The sequence below is a fragment of the Oculina patagonica genome, chromosome 6 (assembly GCF_052425735.1).
Source record: "Oculina patagonica isolate OP01 chromosome 6, crgOcupat, whole genome shotgun sequence".
Classification (NCBI taxonomy): domain Eukaryota; kingdom Metazoa; phylum Cnidaria; class Anthozoa; order Scleractinia; family Oculinidae; genus Oculina; species Oculina patagonica.
Genome location: NC_135763.1, coordinates 28978771 through 28996850, shown reverse-complemented (window position 1 = coordinate 28996850; position 18080 = coordinate 28978771). Strand labels below are relative to the sequence as shown.

At 39.8% G+C, this 18080-nt stretch overlaps 3 protein-coding genes and 2 pseudogenes across 5 annotated transcripts in view; 3 read left to right on the top strand and 2 right to left on the bottom strand.

Moving 5' to 3' along the window:
• Positions 1-804: 804 nt before the first annotated feature.
• Positions 805-3380, bottom strand: LOC144656911 (uncharacterized). Of its 2 annotated transcripts, XM_078517156.1 has the most exons (3): positions 2330-3380; positions 1462-1841; positions 805-1036 (listed from the first exon to the last, which is right to left on the bottom strand). In XM_078517156.1, the coding sequence occupies exons 1-2, from the start codon at positions 2715-2717 to the stop codon at positions 1468-1470; spliced, it is 762 nt and encodes a 253-aa protein (XP_078373282.1). In that variant the 5' UTR covers positions 2718-3380; the 3' UTR covers positions 805-1036; positions 1462-1467. The 2 variants fall into 2 exon arrangements, with proteins under 2 accessions (XP_078373282.1, XP_078373281.1); XM_078517155.1 differs by having other exon boundaries at positions 805-1841.
• Positions 3381-5793: 2413 nt separating this feature from the next.
• On the bottom strand, positions 5794-7488 carry LOC144658626 (uncharacterized; annotated as a pseudogene).
• Positions 7489-8849: 1361 nt separating this feature from the next.
• Positions 8850-18080, top strand: part of LOC144658158 (uncharacterized) — a 12607-nt pseudogene continuing 3376 nt past the window's right edge. The window contains exons 1-4 of the transcript XR_013571650.1: positions 8850-8952; positions 11308-11433; positions 11563-13112; positions 13517-13897. The product of XR_013571650.1 is annotated as an uncharacterized LOC144658158 (transcript). The remainder of the gene's footprint in view (positions 8953-11307; positions 11434-11562; positions 13113-13516; positions 13898-18080) is intronic.
• LOC144658525 (uncharacterized) lies at positions 14595-17704 on the top strand. The gene is made up of 2 exons (XM_078518951.1): positions 14595-15885; positions 17601-17704. Exon 1 carries the CDS (start codon positions 14867-14869, stop codon positions 15860-15862), a length of 996 nt encoding a protein of 331 aa, XP_078375077.1. The 5' UTR covers positions 14595-14866; the 3' UTR covers positions 15863-15885; positions 17601-17704.
• The window catches only part of LOC144657993 (uncharacterized), a 2637-nt gene continuing 418 nt past the window's right edge, over positions 15862-18080 (top strand). Inside the window, exon 1 of the mRNA XM_078518323.1 lies at positions 15862-17612. Within this exon, the coding sequence (XP_078374449.1) occupies positions 15862-17612 (1751 nt within the window). The remainder of the gene's footprint in view (positions 17613-18080) is intronic.

Here is an 18080-nt window from a genome sequence, read left to right as displayed (position 1 = left end):
GAAACACCACTTAACATGAAAGTCTTTTGCTTTAAACTAATAACGCGTATAAATATAATATAATAAAGGTTTTTTTGTTTGTTTGTTTGTTTGATTATCGTGGTTACATATCTTTTTGATGTTGTTAGACTGTTTTAACAGTATTAAAATAAATCTTCTAAAACGTTCAGTTTTGAAGAGGACAAAATGTGGATGTAATGTCACGAGCGTGGGACCAAAACAATTGAGTCCCTGACGGGAATCATGGCCTACCAGATAGCCACCAGGCCAAGCTACGAGAGACTCGTAGTGAAATGGGCCATTTACTAGGTTCAAATATGACAAGCGTCCTACATACTGCTAGGATCGGCAATGTCGAAAGCATCAAGTGTGAAATAAATATTAAAGATGGTAAATCACACACTTGATGCTTTCGACATCGACAGTATGCAGGACGCGTGTCATCAACCTAGATTTTTTCTTTGTCCCACACTCGTGACATAATGGACATTTTATCTTTATCATTTATCACCGAGCTTGAAATGTACAATCTTTATCATTTATTTCACGTTAAGGTTTGTTTTCAATATATATCACCTATAAATCTATAGCTAAAGGAAAATCTGGAATATACTTGCAAACACAGGGTAGTTCATTAAGGTACACCCCTCACGTTTCTAGGGCAGTTGATACGTTTTTCTGTCAGAGAAGCCCATAAAAATAATACAAAAGAACAAAACTTACCACTTGAGGTAAAAATATCACAATGAGAAATGTTTATTTTTTTAAAAAATTAACCGAATAATTTAATTTGATCAAACGCATAGTCTACTAAATCGAAAGCTTATGTAATCCTTGAAAGGTTTACTTCAATTTTAACTTGCATTCATAATAACTAAGATACACACTCGTGACATAACTATTTAATTTTCTCGGCTGGGTTTTAAGTTTTAATGACGCATTCTAATTAGCAATAATTAGGTTTTTTTTCCTTGTAATCCTCAACCAAAGTATGAACTTAATTGAGCATAATTCTATTTAAGACACAACTCGGACTCTACCGAAAAAAGGCACAAGAGAAGTACATCTTTTCTTGGTGAGTTATATAATGCCGGAATATAATTCCACTTTCATCGAAAATATAGTTACTCCTAGATGACGTTAACTCCTTTCTACTGCATCTGCAAACGGGAAAAGTTGTCTTCAAGTTCATTGCCAAATTCATTTGGCTTGAATGTACAAGGCCTTTTTATTAGCTGCTAGAGTTCAAAGATTAAAAAAACATGTTAACATTCGAGGTCGCGTGTAATATTTCTTCGTGCAATGTTAGCAATGCTCTATTCTTTACCTTTTAACAATTTTGATAACTATGACATTTGAAAGTAATTGACGGGTTATAATCAGTTTCTTACAAACGATGTTCACGGGTGTGCTATTACTACCAGTGCTATTTCGCCTTAGATTTGAATATGTTGTTCTTACAGTGATTTACAAGTGTGTGTCCTCCACTATGATGGGGAGCCTAAATAGCACCGTTTGATTCTGTTTGTGACATTTTTGTCTTTTGTACTCGGTGTCTGGACAATTTTCTTCCGGCAAGACCGTGGTAGCTACATCTTCCTGGTCACCTTCTTCCAGATTGACATCAATGACACCGCTGTCTTTTACGGCTCCAATAACAGTGGGCGCATCAATTTGTCCTGTTTGCAGTTGGCTAGTAACGACGTCAGTTCCAACTAGTCCGCGAATTTCACCCTGCAAATCGTTGAGAGGTAGAAGCAAAGCCAGACAGCAAGAAAAAGAGCAATGCGGATTTTTGCTCCATTCCTTGAGGTAGCTATACAGGACCACAGTGTATTGAACTGAAACCAAAAGAAAAAAGTTCTGAGGCCCCGTCCACACTAAAGCGTTTTCGCTTATCTTCCGGACCGATACGATCGAAAACGTAGCGTTTTAAAAAGCGTCCGTGTTCGCCGTCCACACTGATACCATTAATAGCGTTTTTAAATGAGTGTGTGCGTTTCGATGAAAACGATAAGCGTGTTCAATCATATTAGTGTGTACGAGAGGAAAAAACGCTTTAACGGGGCCCGTTGTACAAAAAGAAGCACAAGAGTATAAAGTTCCAAAAATCAATAATGATCTATTCGCTTTCATTGATTTTAGATGATGGAATCATAGCCAACTCGGCATTGTACGCAACGCTAACTTTCACTCGTCTATAATTATTAAATCCAACATTCATTAGAAGAGTGATTTGCTCAGTAATAATCCAATGACTTTCGTCACTGTTTAGTAATTAATGACAAATAACAATTGCTTCAAATTAAATGTTTGCGATGTTACATACCAACAACTAGGCCAATCACCAAAGTGTTTGCTCCAAGTACCAAAACCTTGAAGAAGATTGCGTCAGCGTACGGCTCGCCTGCGCCTGGTATGTTCTCTGCTGGAATCCTACTCACGGCTCCAACAGCCAAGTTGACTAGGGTCACGGCAAGGGACGTGAACATCAATCTGTTCTCGAACGCATCCTGCATGGGGCGCATCCAGGAGAAAAGCATTCCATACATGACAGCGATGACTAGTGTTAAGCCAATGTACGATCTGCTCTCTTGACCCACCAGAATCAGAGCTGATGTAAGGATCACTTTGCGAGACATTTTAACCAGTTCCCAGTACCAAGAACGAGGCTTATAGTTTTCAAAAAGAAAACGCAACCCTGTGATTATTTCCATACTAGAGCACGGTTGGGCGTCTCTTGGAGCAGATATTTTTCTTACTTGTCTCCAAAGGGTGATGAATGAGGCGACAGGAAGGGCAATGACATAGGCAGTGGATACGTACGCCCCGATGAGCAAATATTGGTACTATTGGCCTTGACATTCTGTGCTATAATCTGCTTTCAGGTACTTATAACAGAACTCTTCCTTTTAATCTCGGCAAAGTGTTCGGCAAGCAAAAGGCAGGAAAGTGGCCGTTTTGGAACACGTGCTCAGGTAGGTCACGTATAGGAAGAAAAATAAATTCCTATACACCAGCTCTTTTGTCTCTGATACTTTTCTTGACTTTTCTTCCCCTTCTTGGATTCGGCTTTTCAAGATGATTGCTCTCTGAACTCCGTAATAGAGATGCCAGACAAGCCAATAACAGCAGCATTTATTGCCATCATTGCAAATAAGCTTTCAAATGCATCGACTTGTAAACCTGTAAAAAGGCACTGAATAAGTGCAATCTGAAGGATATTTAGCTGTAGTACTCCTGAATACTTGGCAATAACCTCCAGGGAATCTGGCCACATGATGTAGGAGAAAACCTCAATTAAACCATAAGTGACCTGGTAAAAGCCAATTACTATCTTAAGTTTGGAGAAGAACCTGTCTATTAGAGGGATTTCTTGGGCTTCCAAAGGAGATTTATCCTGTAATGCTGAAACTTTCAGTGGCAGTTTTTTTTATGTATTTTAATTATTTTTATTAGTTTCCAAAAAAATACATACAATGCTTAAGTTACAACACTATTACAAACAATACAAAAATATAATAAAATAAAATACAATATTTTAATTACCACACTATAAACTACTTTACTAAACTATAACAGACACTACAAATACTACAAAATTAATCGGAGTTGACACAGAGTCCTCAGTTCATTTATCAGTTTTAAATGTTATTCTACAATGCTATTATTAATTTGCGGCTAACGGTGCAGGATTGCATACTAATTTACTTTTATATTTGCTCCATTTCTTATTTTGAGCTGACAACTTATTGTTTGATTTTGATATCATTGCTTCTATTTGGTAAATCAATGTAATCTTTGAGTTTAATACTATTATTGAAGGTAAAGATTTACTTTGTCTACAAGAACATAAAATCCCATATGTCTCCGAACGTCTCAACTACAAGATCACTAACATTTTCCGGAAAGAGGGTATACCAGTACGGGTCGCGCACAAGTCATACACGCTTAGACGAGCTCTCTCTCAGAACAACACGGAACGGACATGCACGAGGGCCAACTGCCCTGTCTCCGACACCAAATTGTGCTTATTACGCAACGCTGTTTACCAAATCACGTGTAACAATTGCAACCAATACTACATCGGGAGCACTACACGCTTCATCCACAATCGAGTAAGAGAACACCTGAACAATGACAATTCCTCCGTGAAGAAACACATTTCAAAAAGCCAAAACAAAGTTCACAAAGGCATCGAAATCAAGACCATTGTACTAGAAAACGACCCCGCAAATCTACGACTGTTTGAAGCTTTTTACATACGGAACTACAAACCTGCCCTCAACTCACGAGAAGAGTGCAGCGAATTCACGGACTTGTTATTCTAATACTTATTTTAACATATCTAGAGACTCTTTGTACTTTGACACTCGCTCGTTAGACCACATTTTCATTTTTATTTATATTTGTATCTTATTAATTAGCATTTACATTCACCGCCCACATTCTTTCGCTTTTCTCACGTTTTATTTTACATCTGTATATAAGCCTCGCGCGGAATATTTCTTATTATCCCTGATGATGCCGTAGATCGGCGAAAGCTTGGATCTTAAAACTTTTTAACACAGTAGTGTAAGGCCTCAGTTGAACTTTTAACATTTTTAACATAAATATTGTTTGGCAACTAATAAAATGTGGTTAACAAATAACTCATCCTCGCACTTTAGAATGCCAAACATTATATCTTTGTCAGAAAGCTGTTAAATCTTTATGTCAAGATTTTCAAGACATTTGATAACCTCAGCCCAGAAAGTATTTGAGTAATGGCAAGACACAAAAAAAAAATGCTCTAGAGACTCGTCGATTTCACCGCAAAGGGAGCAGGCTTGAGATTGTACGACGTTAATTTTTGGTAAAAAGGATATTTGTCACAAGACACCTATTAAGTAATTTATACTGAAATTCACGCAGTTTTGTATCCAATGCAACGCGAAAAGGCAAGGCGTAGATTTCTTTCCATTCTAAGACATCATTTATAAATCGCGCATTAAAATTCAGTTGGGCAGTTGGTGGGGTGATGATACTATCCCGAAGTTCCTTATAGACTGATTTGGAAACCACTGTTTTGATTAAAACGCTTTGTCCATTGAAAAGTGGCAGTTCATTTATCCCTTGCGGAAGTTTTAATATTTTAATATTTTTTATTTAATATTTTAATGATTTTTGTACATTTTAGATTCTACAAGCATTTTGACTTGATTTTGCATCAATTTTCGTTATTTTCTAACTTTCTAAGAAAATGGTAAAATCGAAAATGCGGATCCAAGATGGCAGCTCTAATAATGTCATATGACGTCACAGTCACTAAAAATATGTCATCTTGCAGAGTTAGCTAAGGGCTTTTTACCCAGTGCTAAATATCTTCACTACACCTTAATAGAACGGAAACCACCCCCTCCACACCCACCCCGTTAGAAAAACAGTTTTACCCAGCGTTGACCTCTTTAAATTCGTTTATTTTACGAATTTTGTGTTCTTGTCCCTTATCACAGATATTTGCTGCGGACGAAGCTAAAGAAGTTGAGCAAGGAGTCCTTCAAGGGTCTCCGTGGTCTTGACTTTAAGCTGTGAGGTATCTTATTTGCATTAATACTGTGTTCTACTCTACTAATAATCAAACAAAGCTCTATTTACATTACCTAGCACAACTCCCCTTTTCACATGCATGTTAACTGGCTTATTAAAAAATTATTGAGGCACATTTATCCGATTGACATAGGCTTTAGCCAGCACCTTTTACGTTTTTCAGTTGACAAACTTAATGTTATATTTGACAATAAAAATAAGCGACAGTAAGACACAACGTTTCGATGTCATCCTGACATCATTTTCAAGTGACAAATAAAATAACGGTTCAACAGTGTTATATATGCGGTTAGAGGTGTGATGTTTCATTAACATATTTGTTTTAAACAAATAGTTTCGCGCGGATAGAATCCGATTGCGTGTTCAGGCTAGGTTTATTCTTTCTAATAAACAACATTTCGTAAATCAAGCAGTCCAGTTTTCCGCTGCATTTCTTTAGGACGGAAAAATTACTGGTAAGGTCGCCGATGTTATTAAGGCCGTGATCGTTCTTTAAATGCTTCCCGATTGCGGAGAACCTATGTTCATCAATTCGTTGGTGTAAGTGCCGGCTGGTATAGCCGACATAATCTGCATCGCACAGATCACATTGGTAATTGTACACAACGCATTGTTGATTTATTAAAGGTGGTTTTTGGTTCACGCATCTTGAGATCTTCACCGATTTTGCGACTCTTGAATACTGGTTGAAGAGTGTGATCGATTTTCTTGCTCAGGTCAGATAGTTGTTTTTTGACTCCGTCGGCCGACGTTTGATCTTTAAAAGGTAATACCACTCGGTGAATGATATCCTTGTTGTTAGGTACTTCAGCTGGCACGAGAGGATCTTTGGTCATCACTGAGGTGACAAAGTGAGAAATGGTTGAGTTAATTAGGCTTGCAGGGTACTTGAGGTTCGTAAACATCAGCTTCAGGCGATCACATTCAGTCACGAAAGACTCCCATGTAGATGACAGATGAAAAGCACGGTTTACCATGGTTTTTATGAGCGACTTCTTGTACCTTTTGTCGACATGGCTTTGGTGATGGAGCAGCAGGCCGGTATTTGTTGGCTTCCGGTAAACACTGGTTTCCAGTTGGTGACCTTTCTTAAGTATTTCCATACCAACAAATGGTAACTTGTTGTCAGAAGCTAGCTCCATTGTGAATTGTATGGATGGGTGACAGTTGTTAAGTGTTGTTAAAAAGGCTTCTGCTGCTGGCACATCTTTCATCGTGGCAAGCGTGTCGTCGACATATCGCCTGTAAAACTCTGGGAGCTTGTTGTCATGTTCTAATTTCTCTTCGATGGAGCAGAGAAATGCATTCGCCATAAGGGGTCCCAAAGGTGAGCCCATTGCCACTCCGTCAGTCTGTTCGTAAAGCTTGCCATCGAACTGGAACAATTGGTTCTTAGTTGCTACTTCAAGAAGTTGAATCAGCTCAGGCTGAGTGATGTTCATCTTGTGGGTTTCGTTAACTCAGTTGTCTACGAACGCCTTTTCAGCGATTATTTCGATGGTTTCTTGAAGTGGCACATTGGTAAACAAAGATGTGACATCATAAGATACCAATACGTCGTTCTCGTCGACTTTTCGGTTTTGAATCTCTTCTGCAAAAGCGAACGTATCAGAAATCGTGTAGCGATTAACTGACAGCGGCTTCAGTTTTTCATCGAGCCACTTGGCGAGGGCATAGTTGTAGGTACCCGTGGCAGACAAGATTGGTCTCATTGATAACTTCTCTTTGTGTGTCTTTGGCAGACCATAAAGGTGGGCAAGGCGTGAGCCTTTCAGACAAACGGAATCGGCAATCTCCTTTGGCAGAATCTTACGAACCACAGAATCGAGGTGCTTCTCCTTTTCCAAAAGGGGGTGGTAATGTTTCGGTGGCCGGCCTTTCATCTTTGGTCTCTGCAAGCTGACAGGAGCGAATTTAGATGTGTGGTAATGTTATATTACCTAAAGAAATTACTAAAATTTCGATGGAATAACAGGGCACAACGAGAAGCTCAGTAAACGGTTCATAAATAAACTAATAAACTGAGCATTTTCACGGATTGGCGCACCTCGTTTATCATTCTATGGCAAACCCAAAATGTCAAGGGTTTATTCAATCTTAAAGGCAAAAATGAGCACAGATCAAATGCAATCTATCGTGCGCGGTTCAAATACAGCGAAACTTACACTGGTGAAACAAAAACGTAATTTCGCAGTGCGAAAAGCAGAGCACGAGAACAAGACCTATGACTCGGAGCCAGCCCTGCCACTTCGCCAAAAATCCAGATCACATATACACATGAAACATCACATCTACAAAAATAACAACTTTTTGACGCAAAATAATGCAAGGCCTGTTGATTGATTGCGAGAAACCAACATTGAACAAGCAAGTGCACCGTTTTATCGCCACACTATTCCCCCCCGTAAATTACATAACAACACAAATCCAAGTTGAATGTAAATGCTCATTTTAATATCACTGATGATGACCTAGGGTCGAAAACGTTTTGATTTTAAAAACTTTTATACTTTTTAGCTTTTCTTAACTAATAATATCGAGCAAACATTATGACAACCTAACATTAATTGAGGATATTTGAAGAATGTATTTTCTTTTCAGTGTGATAAAGAATAGAGCGTTGAGAATACTGGCGTATGAATCCCTTGGCCATAGACGCTGCACAATATTTCTGTTAGTACGTCAAAGAATCCCGTGAAGGGCTAGTCCAAAGTATTTTATACGTGGAGGCTCCGTCACGAGGCTCAAACAGTTACCCTTTTGTATACCATTTTTGACAGAAAAGGTGACCCTGTTATATTAAGGAGAAATGTTTAAATGCAAAAGTAAACAATTTTTGAGCCAGTTTTGGCGGCTTCTGACGTCATGGGAAAATTATGAAATCCAGCGTGACGACCTTTTTTGGAACTTATGACTTAAATCCCACGTTATTAAACGTTAGTGTTGTTGTGTTTGTTTCCGACCTAAAGAGTAACGGTTTTGGACATATTTACAGCCATCGAGGTTTACAGTCGTAGTTCCATTACTCTTGGGGTTATTCCTTGCATTATTAGAATTCCTCACATAGAATTCATGCGTGGAATGGATACTTTCGGACTGCCGATCTTTAAAATAAAACATAATATGACAAAAATCATTTTGTTTCCTCTGTGTTTCTCGTTTCCCCTTACAGAAATCCTCTAAATTCGAATAAAGGAGCTGTCAGTGTTAACTTTAGGGAAAGCGTATTTTTGAAAGCTGCTCTCGCGACTGCTGGATTACCGAACAATGACTCTTATTCTTATACATTTCTACCGTGTCCCGTGGGAACGTTTTCGAACTTTTCCTCCAAAGGAGCTGAAGGATGTATACAGTGCCCTTCAGGTATCTTAGCACTATCTCCACTGTTTTTCAACATCTACAGCTAGAGATTGTCTAATTGGCGTGCGTCGTGCGTCGTGGGTCGTGGGTCGTGCGTGTATAAGCCGAGTTACCAGCTATCTTTGGATTTTAAATTTACCGAAAAATGTGTGACGCTTAACAAGGCCGAAAAATTGAACTCACTCATTCAAAGACCTCGGATGGAGGTGTTACAATATACTTTGCATGAGACTACCGCTAGAACTTCCCCTCTCCTTTCCCTTTGAACGCCGGCCACGCAGTTAGCCACGCAGGCTACTAGTTCGCAAAAAACTGAAAATTCTTAAACAAACAAGAACACCCTTAAAACGATTGCATCGACAAGGACAAGTTCCTTCAGTTTGGCGGATAAGCCGATCAGCTACTTCTATTTCTGCCATTTCATCTGTGTAAAATCGGAATTTTAATCAGGGACCAGTGTGTGGATCAGTGGCAAACTAGTGTCGAAATATTTCCACTGGGTTTCTTGTTTCTTGGTTTCGCAGGATATATGCACAAATAATATGAACATTTTTATTTTAAATTAATGGTCTAAGATATAACTTTAGTCAGTTCAACAAAATGAAACGTTCATTTCGCTACAGTGCTTGACATTGCAAGTTTTGCTTTCCCTTTAATCTCTTTAAACGCAACCTTCGATAGTGCATCTGCAGTCTCATGCTTCAATTGATAACGTAAGGTCAAATCTCGACGCACCCTCACCGCATTCAAACTTCTTTATAGGCAGCTTTTCTTCCTATTTCGGGGAATTTCGTTCATATCTGATGTGTTAGTATGAGCAAAAAATAGCTGCTGAGTGTAAATAAACATATTTCCACAATTTTTAATTGTACAACATACAACAGTGTACAACAACTACCGCTCGCGAATCCTTGACACCTTTCGTTTGACATCTGTCACTCATTTTAACTTTGACCTAAAACACGTCACAATAACTTAGTCACGCGAGAGTCACACTTTCCTGAACATCACGTTTTCCCAGGTATAAGAGTGTTTTTACTTTTTAATGTTTTACATCTGAACCAAAGTGCTTTGAAAGAATGGCGCAGAGAAGTCCACATATCACCATTTTCAAACATTTTTTAATAAAGCCCCAAAAAGCTTCGTAAATTGTCACGATACCGGTAATGTATGAAACTTTAAATTGTGAAAATCAAAACCTTATCTTTGAAGTACTTGTCTTGTTTTTGGCATATTTCTGTCGTTTGACCGCGGTCGACGACAAACCTGCAAGTTCGAATTCTGAAACAGCAACATCGATTTCGCCTTGTGAAACAAATCTCTAGTACTTAAAACCGGCGTACAATTATTAAGTCATTTCAAGAATATTAATAATTCCTTTCGCTATAGTCCCAGACAGTGCAAGTTTTGATAATGCTTCCGCAAATGCTTTCAGCAAACATGTACATTTCACCTATTTTTAACCAATCATACTTGAGTGTTCCCACGCCACTAATTGGATCACTGGTAAGTAGCGATCAACGGAAAAGAAACTTTTTTTTTCAATTAGAGGAATAAAAAGTTGGCCATGCACAGGAAAAAAAATTCCATTAGGTGTTCTGTAGAAATCCCTTAAAGTTAAAAAAAGACTTGAGAAGTTGTAACTTTTTCACTTGAAATGACCAAGAAAAGCCACGAATCTTTAAAAATTATAAAAATATATTGGCTAGCGTGACTTCCCTGATAAAATTGGAAAAACAAATAAATGAATAACATGATAATTTAATCGATATGGAATGAAGAACCACCAAGCTACCTACATGAAATCGTTCAATAAATTGGTTGTTACCAAAACGTTGCCGATCAGAAAATTCTCAGTCGGCAAACAGCCTGCACGCCAAGGTCAAGCAAATACTTGCAATTTTCGGCCCACTTCCGTAAAACTGTCCGGAAGACATGAAGGGAAAAAAGCGAAACGGTGGGCCCGACATGAAAGAAAAACATGTTTTTGTTAATAAGAAAAACGGTTTCCAAAAATAACAAATCGGTGAGAATGCTCCTTTCATCGGGGGCGAACTTGCCTTGACCCAAAACGCACGACCGACCCACGACCCACCCACCCACGCCATTTAGTCTGACCCCTACAGCTAAAGATGAGTTTTACCTGGTTTTACGTAACAAACGCGCATGTCCATAATTCTTTCAATTTTTCTTATTAAACTAACGACTAAAGAACATTTGGAAATGAAAGAACTTCAGTCCAGTTTTTACGTCATATCATGTGCAGGCAGAGGAAACAAGATACCCTATCGTCTAAGAGTTCTAGAAGAGTTCCCATGGCTAGTTTAAAGTGTATATTCTTTAACGCTTCTTTTCCAGGAGGATTTTATTCAGACGATGTTGCTTACGTGGCCGAAAACTGCAAGAGGTGTCCAAATGGCTCGTTTGTTGCATTTGATAAAGCACCGGGAACCCAACCGCAAGATTGCAAGGCTTGTCCGCTAGGTAATAATAAACGCGAACTGCATGCTTGCTGTAATGTAATTTTGCCAATAAAATATAATTGTTTATACAGTCCGGTTTAAAATTTGACATGACTATTTTAAATCTTCAACTATTTTAAATCTTCAATAGGAACAGAATCTGACTTCTTCGCCGGATACCGTGCTTGTCAATGTTTAGAAGGATTCTATCGGACCAATATGTTCGATAAATGTTACAAATGTGGACAAAGTGGACTGAAATGCAAAGATGATTATGCAACGTTAAAACCTGGCTACTGGTGGGAATGGCGCAATGAGACACACAAAAAGCTTTATAGATTCTTTATTGCAAATATGTTATCATCTTCTCCAGCATTAGATGCGTTAAGTGTGAAATATCCTTATCCCATACCAACACCTTACAAGTGCCCAGTTGAAGATTCTTGCAAGGGTGGCCTAGATTCCCCTTGTAAAACTGGTTACGAAGGTCCACTCTGTGCAGTTTGCAGCACTGAATACAATAAGCAATTACAGATCTGCACAAAATGTCCATCAAAAAGGTGGATCGTGGTACAGTTGTCCATCATAATAGCCATTTTATTGATAATCGTCGCCGTATTGGTGTGAACGAACAAACGAAAAGAAAAGGAAGCCCAAGAAATCCCTCTAATAGACAGGTTTTTCTCAAAACTTTAGATCGTAATTGGCTTTTATCAGGTCACCCATGGTTTACTAGAAGTGTTCTCGTACATTAAATGGCCCGATTCCATGGAGGTTATTGCAAAGTATTCAGGAGTACTACAGCTTAACATCCTTCAGATTGCACCCATTCAGTGCCTTATCACGGGGCTACGCGTCGATGCATTTGGAAGCTTATTCGCAATAATGGCAATAAATGCTGCTTTTATTGGCTTGTCTGGCATCTATTACGGAGTACAGAAAACAATCATCTTGAAAAGCCAAATCCTAGAAGGAGAGGAAAAGTCAAGAAGAGTATCAGAGACAAAAGAGCTGGTGTACAGAAATATATTTTTCTTTCTGTACGTGACGTACCTGAGCACGTGTTCCAAAACAGCCAGTGTCTTGCCTCTTGCTTGCCAGATGAAAAAGAAGAATTATGTTATAAATACCTGAAAGCAGATTACAGCACACAGTGTCAAGGCACAAAATACCACTATTTCCTCATTGGGGCGTACATATCTACTGTTTATGTCATTGCGCTTCCTGTCGCTTCATTCATCGCACTTTGGAGCCAACGGAGGTCTATATTTGCCACAAGAGACTCCGCTACAGCCCAGAAACAGGTCTCTAGCATGGAAATAATCACAGGATTGCGGTTTCTTTTTGATAACTAAAAACCTCGTTCGTGGTACTGGGAACTGGTTGAAATGTCTCGCAAAGTGATCCTTACATCAGCCCTGATTTTGGTGGGACAAGAGAGCACATCTTACATTGGCTTAACACTAGTCATCGCCGGTATGTATGGGATGCTTTTCTCCTGGATACGTCCCATGCAAGACAAGTTTGAGAACAAATTGATGTTCACGTCCCTTGCCGTGACCCTAGTCAACTTGGCCGTTGGAGCCGTGAGTAGAATTCCAGCAGAAAACATACCAGGCACAGGCGACACGTACACGGACGCAGTCTTATTCAAGGTTTTGGTAGTTGGAGCAAATACGTCAGTGATTGGCCTACTTGTTGGTAAGATAATACAGTTAATGATAATTGCTTTTTAAGAACACATTATAATTAATTAACTGGTGTTTAAGGAGCGTTCTTAGTTTTTTAAACTTTTTTAAAAATTGTCAAGATAATCACAGACGATTGTTAACCAATGATACTTTTAGTTTTAGTTTTAATATTTCATTCCCTAACAAGTTCAAGTGCAGTACGTTATTAATTAATTGGATTATAAACTCCTGAAATGTAAAGTTATTTAGAAGTCTTCAAATTTATAAATTTCAGAAACTAGAAAAGTTACTAATCATACGACTCCTAAAACGGAGTAAAGCCAAGTCATTCCATAATCGCCTTCAACCGTCTTCTTTTTTTTTTGGTCAGTGATTATAGGAAAAGTAAACTATCCATTTTTTGTTTGCTTTTAGTTCAGTACACTTTGATCCTCTATCGCTTCATCAAGAAATGGTTGAAAAATCCACATTGGTCTTTTTCATGCTGCCTTTCATTGCTTCTGCCTCTCAACGATTTGCAAGGAGAAATTGACGGTCTGGTTGGAACTAATGTCGCTAATGACCAACTGCAAACAGGACAGATAGATGCGCCCAGTGTACTTAGTGCCGTGAAAGACATTAGTGCTATTGATGCCACACTTGATACAGGTCAACAGGGAAAAAAAGAAAACGATTGGGAAGACGGCGAGTGCAAGAGGAAAAGATGTGACAAAGAGATACAAACAGAATCCTTTGCGCCTTCCTATGCAGACGGGCGTGACACATGAACTTCGCACACGTGGTACTTGAACCTCTGTGAGTACAAAACAAATCTGAAATAGTTATTTCTCGATGACGTAACTTTCTCGTGATATGACGTCATAATGTGCGCTAGTAAATGTTTCAAACATCAAACGTTTCGAAGGTTGCCCCTCTTCTTCAGTGGATAAATGGTTTGCTTGAAAGCAACTGACAAATGGGCGCGCGTCATAACGTTCAAATCAAAACAAAATTAGAACTAGATTTTTACAATAACTGAGCGAATTCTCGCGCGCTGATTGGCTAATTTTCATTGTCAATTAGAGTACAGACGCATGAAACTCGTTGCTGACGCAATCAGCGAAGGTTTTATCAAACTTTTCAGCACTGATTTAGCGCTGTATTCTTGATGAGGCGAGAATTATACCACAAAACTAGAAGTCTTCGATGAGGAAGTCATCTAAAATTTATCGGTTAAAACTTGTGAAACCAGTGCGACCTGAGAGCGAAGAGATCTAGATGTTTATTGAGGATTCAGACCGAAAATCGGCGGTGAGCGGGAATGTGTGCTGTCAATGAAATTAGAAAGCTGAACCACGTTTAAGCGGATTATTTTGTGAACACTTCTCAGTGGATTAAAGGTTAGTTAATCAATTCGAATTTTCTCGTGTATTTCTGGCGGTATTCTTACCAAACTTTTAATTTACGAGCCTGTGAGTGTGATTTTCCAAATTACACCGGCAAAATTTAGATTCTATCACATGACCGGAGGCTAGGAGATCCCATGAGATAGCACAGCGCATGCGCGAGTCATTGCACGTGTGTTGAAGCGCGAAGAACATCGAAGATCGACGATCTCCCGATAAATTTTACAAAAGCTCGGCCTATTTCCAACGCAGTTGGAAAAACTACTAGGTCGTAACAAAAATAACACAACACCAACGTAGTTGGTGGTTATCGAAACGAAAGCTAGCGTTCCAACGCAGTTGGAAAAGCCTAACTTATCCGCCGACCAGCTTCATAGAAATGTCGGCCGACCAGAATGCTGATACGAGCGCGGGCTTGACTGGCAGCTCCGAGAATCCAACGCTCGTTGAAATGTTTAAGTCAGTGTTAACTGAGTTGAGGGACCTCAAGCAAACAGTCGCTCCTTTGGTGGACCCCGTTTATGAGGATGAACGGGATGATATAAATGTAGACCAGGAGGACGGAGAATTAACCGCTGCAGGCGTGGGCGAAAGTGACACCGGCAAGAAGCCAACAGAAAAGGCCTCAGGCAGCAAACTGCTTGCCGAAATAGTCCAAGAACTGGACATCAGTGAAAAAACGGGAGATGAAGTGGATGAAGGGCTTGCAAAGCTCATGGACGGACTCCTCAAGGATAAACTCCAGGAGGACAAAGTCCAAACAAGAATTGAGAAATATCCACGGCCCGGAAATGTCGAGGGTTTACGAACCCCAAGAGTGAATCCACTTATTTGGAGCCAAATTCCCGCGCCAGTTCGCACCAGTGACTCAAAATCGCAAAAGTCACAGAATGCACTTGTTGCCTCCATTGTTGCCATGATCAAAGCGACTAATTTGGTGCTGGAACAAGAAGAAGACGACGCCAAAGCGAAGGACAAAGCAGTAGTGTCAACATTGACAGATGCCATAACATTGGCCATGCAATGTTTCCACGATATGAATTCGTCGAGGCGCCAGGCGATGAAGAAAGACCTACATCGCGACTATTCTGCCCTATGTACCTCAACTACAATCCCTCCAACCTCAGAGTACTTGTTTGGGGATCTATCCAAACTGACAAAGGATATTTCCGATGCCAACAAACTGGCCAAGAAAGTCAGGCCACAACAAGCGCGAGCTCACGGCAGGAAATACGGCTCGAGCTCCCAGCGCAATCAGGGGTATCAAGGCAATCGGCGATACCAGCCATACACGCGGCCAAGGAATGATTTTTTGTCCAAAGGCCGTCCCCCAAGATCAAAGTTCAAGAAGGAGGGAGAAACGAAACAAAACTAATGCCGATTACGCCCGCCACAAAGGTATGTACAAAACAAACAACTGCTGATAGTAACGATACTGAACTACATGCTTTATTTAACAATCAGCCGCGCTTTCGAGCGGGCCAAATTGTCAGCGCCTTGTCTGAATGGCGGGCCATAACATCAGACCCCACAATTTTAGAATTTGTCACGGGAGTGAAAATAGAATTCACTCCAGGCTTAAGGCCAGAGCAAGACAATGTGCGGTCAAGTGTGTTTAATCGCATGCAGCATGCTATTGTTGCTAATGAAATTGAAACCCTTATCAATAAAGGAGTTGTGAAACACTCCAGGCATGAACCAGGAGAATTTATCTCTCCGATATTTCTCCGACCTAAACCTGATGGCACTTACCGGATGATACTAAATTTACGAGCTTTCAATGAATTTGTACAGTACCACCATTTTAAAATGGATACCTTCGAAATGGCAGTGAAAATGATGAAGCCTGGATGCCTCATGGCCTCAATTGATCTAAAAGATGCCTATTACACAGTACCCATTTCTCATGCACACCAAAAATACCTGAAGTTTATATTTAATGGTACACTTTACCAGTATACATGCATGGCAAATGGACTCAGTTGTGCACCGCGAGTTTTTACTAAACTCCTTAAACCAGTTTATGCCACACTGCACAACCTAGGGTATCTAAGCCTAGGCTACATTGATGATTCTTACTTACAAGGTGACACATCATCTGAGTGCCTTGACAATGTTAAAGTCACAGCTTCACTATTTAAGAAAGTAGGATTTCACTTACATCCTACCAAATCAGTTATCATCCCTACTCAGCGACTTACATTTCTGGGGTTTGTCCTTGATTCAAATGATATGACAGTAACTCCCACTGAAAACAAAATCCAGAAAGTAGTTACCGCCTGTCAACGTTTACTTGCTAAACACAACCCTACGATAACAGAGGTTGCTGAAGTGATAGGGCTTATAGTATCCAACTTTCCTGGAGCCCAATATGGGCCACTAAATTACCGTTCATTGGAGTCTAACAAAATCCAAGCACTGAAAATGAACAAAGGGAACTACAAATCCCATATGCAACTAACTAGTAGCTCCATAGCTGAGCTGAAATGGTGGATTGCAAATATGCCAACTGTACACCGGGACATTGTACGACCCAATCCCGGCATGGTTATACAAACAGATGCCTCCAAAAAAGGTTGGGGGGCAGCTATGGGGAATCAGGAAATAGGTGGAAGGTGGACAGATGCTGAGACCACCAACCACATTAATATTCTAGAATTGCAGGCTGCATTCTTTGCTCTTAAGGCTTTTTGCCACACCACTAGTAACACTCATGTCCAATTACAGGTTGACAATACAACTGCTGTTGCCTACATAACCAACATGGGTGGCAGTAAATCAACCCAGCTAAATAATTTAGCCAAGGAAATGTGGACTTGGTGTATAAATAAGAATATCTGGGTGTCAGCAGTACACATAGCTGGAAAGCTTAACACTAGTGCTGACAACAAATCACGTAACTTTTCAGACAAGCATGAGTGGTCACTAAGCAAAGAGCACTTTCAAGAGATATTTTCAGTGTATCCTGAGTTAAACATTGATCTGTTTGCCAGTAGGCTTAATAACCAATTGGATGTTTATTGCTCATGGAAACCAGACCCAGGATGCACCTATGTTGATGCATTCTCCATAGATTGGAGTAATTTTAATATTTTTGCATTTCCACCTTTCAGTCTGATCCCAAGGTGTGTACAAAAAATTTTACAAGACAAGGCACAGGGAATACTTCTGATCCCTGTGTGGCCAACACAGACGTGGTTCCCACTTGTTCTGCAACTGCTGACTCGTCCCCAGTCGTCTCTTATGCGAAAATTGCAAGACGCGAAGGATGATGGGAAGGAGGAAAGGCGAGAGACGACTGGCAGATCCTGTTTCCAAGATGGCGGACGGATTTATGGCGGTGTTGAGATAAAAATAGGCACTATTAATTAGAACGCTTTCGGGAGCTTTAAAACGCCACAAACTGCTCTTCCACGATATATCTAACAATCGGAGATTTTTTTATCCATATCACACGGCTAGTATTCGCCCATCACACAACTCGGCGTGTACGATTGCCCTACTACAGATCACTAATCTTTCCCGCCGGGGAAATATAGAGATATCAATTTAACTAAAACGCTTTCAGTCCGGTTGAAATACCGGTAAGCGTC